The 4,621-nt window shown below is 41.1% G+C and overlaps 1 protein-coding gene across 1 annotated transcript; it reads left to right on the plus strand.

Annotated features, from left to right (window-relative positions):
- Positions 1 to 237: 237 nt before the first annotated feature.
- LOC136507465 (uncharacterized) lies at positions 238 to 2,752 on the plus strand. Its single transcript, XM_066502180.1, has 3 exons — positions 238 to 1,531; positions 1,640 to 1,812; positions 2,729 to 2,752. The coding sequence occupies exons 1-3, from the start codon at positions 238 to 240 to the stop codon at positions 2,750 to 2,752; spliced, it is 1,491 nt and encodes a 496-aa protein (XP_066358277.1).
- Positions 2,753 to 4,621: the final 1,869 nt, after the last annotated feature.

A 4,621-nucleotide genomic window follows, 5' to 3' on the forward strand; every position in this document is an offset into this window, starting at 1 on the left:
TTGCCACCAATAACAAGCTCGCAAGTTTGGAGGAATCTGTTGCTAGTGTGGACAAAAGCCTTAGTCGCTCTTCTAAGGCGTTTTGATGACTTGCACAATGATGATAAAGAGAAGTATAAAGAAGAAAAGGAGGCAGGTCACGAGGATGGGGGTGATGACGTTGACTACACTGGTGATACTGAACATGATGATCGAGACACTCGTGAACGCCGTCGTCTACGTCACAACCGTAGAGGTATGGGTGGCAACCGCCGACGCGAGGTACACAATAATGACGATGCCTTCAGTAAGATTAAATTTAAGATACCTCCTTTTGATGGTAAATATGACCCTGATGCATATATTACTTGGGAGATTGCTGTTGATCAAAAGTTTGCATGCCATGACTTTCCTGAGACTACACGTGTTAGGGCTGCTACTAGTGAGTTTACAGATTTTGCTTCTGTTTGGTGGATAGAATATGGCAAGAAAAATCCTAATAAACTACCTAAAACTTGGGATGCGCTGAAACGAGCCATGAGAGCTAGATTTGTTCCATCTTATTATGCTCGTGATATGATAAATAAGTTGCAGCAATTGAGACAAGGTGCTAAAAGTGTAGAAGAATATTATCAGGAATTACAAACGGGTATGTTGCGTTGTAATTTAGAGGAGGATGAGGAACCTGCTATGGCTAGATTTTTGGGCGGGTTAAATCGGGAAATTCAGGACATCCTCGCTTACAAAGAATACAATAGCGTAAACCGTTTGTTTCATCTTGCTTGTAAAGCTGAAAGGGAAGTGCAGGGACGACGTGCTAGCGCAAGGACTAATGCTTCTGCAGGGAAAGCTAGTTCATGGCAGCAACGCACGGCTACAACTCCATCTCCACGTACTCCTACGCCATCATCCAGTGACAAGACTCGAGTTGCTCCCATAAATTCAGTTGCGAAGACAATACAAAAGCCTGCTGCAAGTACTTCATCCGTGGCATCGACGGGTAGAACAAGCAACATACAATGTCACCGGTGCCAGGGATATGGGCATGTGATGCGTGACTGTCCAAACAAGCGTGTCATGATTGTCAAAGATGATGGTGAGTGTTTATCTGCTAGTGATTTTGATGAAGATACACTTGCATTGCTTGCGGCTGACCATGCAGGTAGTGAAGAACAAATAGAAGAACATGTTAATGCAGATGACGCGGACCACTATGAGAGCTTGATCGTACAGCGAGTGCTTAGTGCACAAATGGAGAAGGCGGAGCAAAATCAGCGACACACCTTATTTCAAACAAAGTGTGTCATCAAAGACCGTTCGTGCCGCATGATCATTGATGGGGGTAGCTGCAACAACTTGGCAAGCAGCGACATGGTACAGAAGCTTGCACTCACCACCAAACCACACCCGCATCCCTACTACATCCAATGGCTGAACAACAGTGGTAAGGCCAAGGTAACTAGACTTGTGCGAATCAATTTTGCCATCGGGACATATAAAGATATTGTTGAATGTGATATTGTGCCTATGCAAGCTTGCAATATTCTGCTAGGTAGACCTTGGCAATTTGATAGGGATTCTATGCATCACGGTAGATCAAATCAATATTCTTTTCTATACCATGATCGAAAAATTGTGTTGCATCCTATGTCTCCTGAAGCTATTATGCAAACTGATGTTGCTAGGGCTGCTAAATCCAAGAGCGAGAGCAATAAAAATGACAAATCTGTAATTGAAGACAAAGATGAGATAAAACTGAAAGGACGATGTATGCTTGCCACAAAATCTGATATTAATGAGTTCAATGCATCCACCTCTGTTGCTTATGCTTTGGTATGCAAGGATGCTTTGATTTCAAATGAGGATATGCAACGTTCTTTGCCTCCTGCTGTTGCTAACGTTTTGCAGGAGTATTCTGATGTGTTCCCAAGTGAGATACCAGCGGGGCTGCCACCAATACGCGGGATTGAGCACCAAATTGATCTTATTCCTGGTGCATCTTTGCCAAACCGTGCGCCATACAGGACAAATCCGGAAGAAACAAAGGAAATTCAGCGACAAGTGCAAGAACTACTAGACAAAGGTTATGTGCGTGAATCTCTTAGTCCTTGTGCTGTTCCTAGTAATTTTAGTGCCTAAGAAAGATGGAACCTGGCGTATGTGTGTTGATTGTAGGGCTATTAATAATATCACCATTCGATATCGACACCCTATTCCGCGATTAGATGATATGCTTGATGAATTGAGTGGTGCTGTTCTAGTTTTCAAAAGTTGATTTGCGTAGTGGGTACCACCAGATTCGTATGAAATTGGGAGATGAATGGAAAACGGCTTTCAAAACTAAGTTCGGTTTGTATGAGTGGTTAGTAATGCCTTTTGGGTTAACTAATGCACCTAGTACTTTCATGAGATTAATGAATGAGGTTTTGCGAGCTTTCATTGGGAAATTTGTTGTCGTCTACTTTGATGATATACTGATTTACAGCAAATCCATGGATGAACACCTTGATCACTTGCGTGCTGTTTTTAATGCTCTACGTGATGCACGTTTATTTGGTAACCTTGAGAAGTGCACTTTTTGCACCGATCGAGTAGCGTTTCTTGGCTATGTTGTTACTCCACAGGGAATTGAGGTTGATAAATCCAAGATTGAAGCTATACAAGGATGGCCTGTACCCACGACGATCACACAAGTGCGGAGTTTCCTAGGACTTGCTGGTTTCTATCGCCGATTTGTGAAAGATTTCAGCACCATTGCTGCACCGTTACATGAACTTACAAAGAAGGGAGTGTCCTTTTCTTGGGGCAAAGCACAAGAGCATTCTTTCCACATGCTAAAAGATAAGTTAACACATGCACCTCTGCTCCAACTTCCTGATTTTAATAAGACTTTTGAACTTGAATGTGATGCTAGTGGAATTGGAATGGGTGGTGTTTTATTGCAAGAAGGAAAACCCGTTGCATATTTTAGTGAGAAACTAAGTGGACCTATGCTGAATTATTCTACTTATGACAAAGAATTGTATGCACTTGTGCGAACGTTGGAAACATGGCAGCATTATTTGTGGCCTAAAGAATTTGTTATACATTCTGATCATGAATCGTTGAAGCATATTCGTAGTCAAGGAAAACTAAATCGTAGACATGCTAAGTGGGTTGAATTTATTGAATCTTTCCCTTATGTAATTAAACACAAGAAAGGAAAAGAGAATGTCATTGCTGATGCTTTGTCTAGGAGATATACTTTGTTGACACAACTTGACTATAAGATCTTTGGTTTGGAAACAATTAAAGAACAATATGTGCATGATGATGATTTTAAGGATGTCTTACTGCAATGTCAAGATGGAAAAGCGTGGAATAAATTTGTTGTGAATGATGGCTTTGTGTTTAGAGCTAACAAGCTATGCATTCCAGCTAGCTCCGTTCGTTTGTTGTTGTTACAGGAAGCGCACGGAGGTGGTTTGATGGGACATTTTGGAGCAAAGAAGACGGAGGACATCCTTGCTGATCATTTCTTTTGGCCAAAGATGCGGAGAGATGTGGAGAGATTTGTCTCTCGCTGCACGACATGTCAAAAGGCTAAGTCACGCTTAAATGCACATGGTTTGTATATGCCTCTACCTGTTCCTAATGCTCCTTGGGAAGATATTTCTATGGACTTTTGTGTTGGGATTACCAAGGACTAGGAAGGGCCGTGACAGTGTTTTTGTGGTTGTGGATAGATTTTCGAAAATGGCACACTTTATACCTTGTCATAAAACTGATGATGCCACACATATTGCTGATTTGTTCTTTCGTGAAGTTGTTCGTTTGCATGGTGTGCCAAACACAATTGTTTCTGATCGAGATGTTAAATTTCTTAGCCATTTTTGGAGAACTTTATGGGCTAAATTGGGGACTAAACTTTTATTTTCTACCACTTGTCATCCCCAAACTGATGGTCAAACTGAAGTTGTGAATAGAACTTTATCAACTATGTTAAGGGCTGTTTTAAGGAAAAATATTAAGATGTGGGAAGATTGTTTGCCTCATATTGAGTTTGCTTATAATCGTTCAATGCATTCTACAACAAAGATGTGTCCATTTGAGATTGTTTATGGCTTGTTACCACGTGCTCCTATTGATTTAATGCCTTTGCCAACTTCAGAAAAATTAAATTTTGATGCTAAACAACGAGCTGAATTAATGTTGAAACTATATGAAACAACTAAACAAAACATAGAGCGTATGAATGCTAAATATAAGTTTGCTGGTGATAAAGGTCGAAAAGCAATAAATTTTGAACCTGGAGATTTGGTTTGGTTGCATTTGAGAAAGGAGAGGTTTCCTGCATTGAGAAAGTCTAAATTGATGCCTAGAGCTGATGGACCATTTAGGGTATTACAACGGATTAATGAGAATGCATATAAACTTGATCTTCCAGCAGATTTTGGGGTTAGTCCCACATTTAACATTGCAGATTTAAAGCCATATTTGGGTGAGGAAGATGAGCTTGAGTCGAGGATGACTCAAATGCAAGAAGGGGAGGATGATGAGGACATCAACACCGACGACGCATCCGCGCCGACACCAGTACCTATCGCTGGTCCTCTTACTCGTGCTCGTGCTCGTAAAATTAATCATCAAGTGAGTTGCCTCT

The sequence above is a fragment of the Miscanthus floridulus genome, chromosome 15 (assembly GCF_019320115.1).
Source record: "Miscanthus floridulus cultivar M001 chromosome 15, ASM1932011v1, whole genome shotgun sequence".
NCBI classification, from domain to species: Eukaryota; Viridiplantae; Streptophyta; class Magnoliopsida; order Poales; family Poaceae; genus Miscanthus; species Miscanthus floridulus.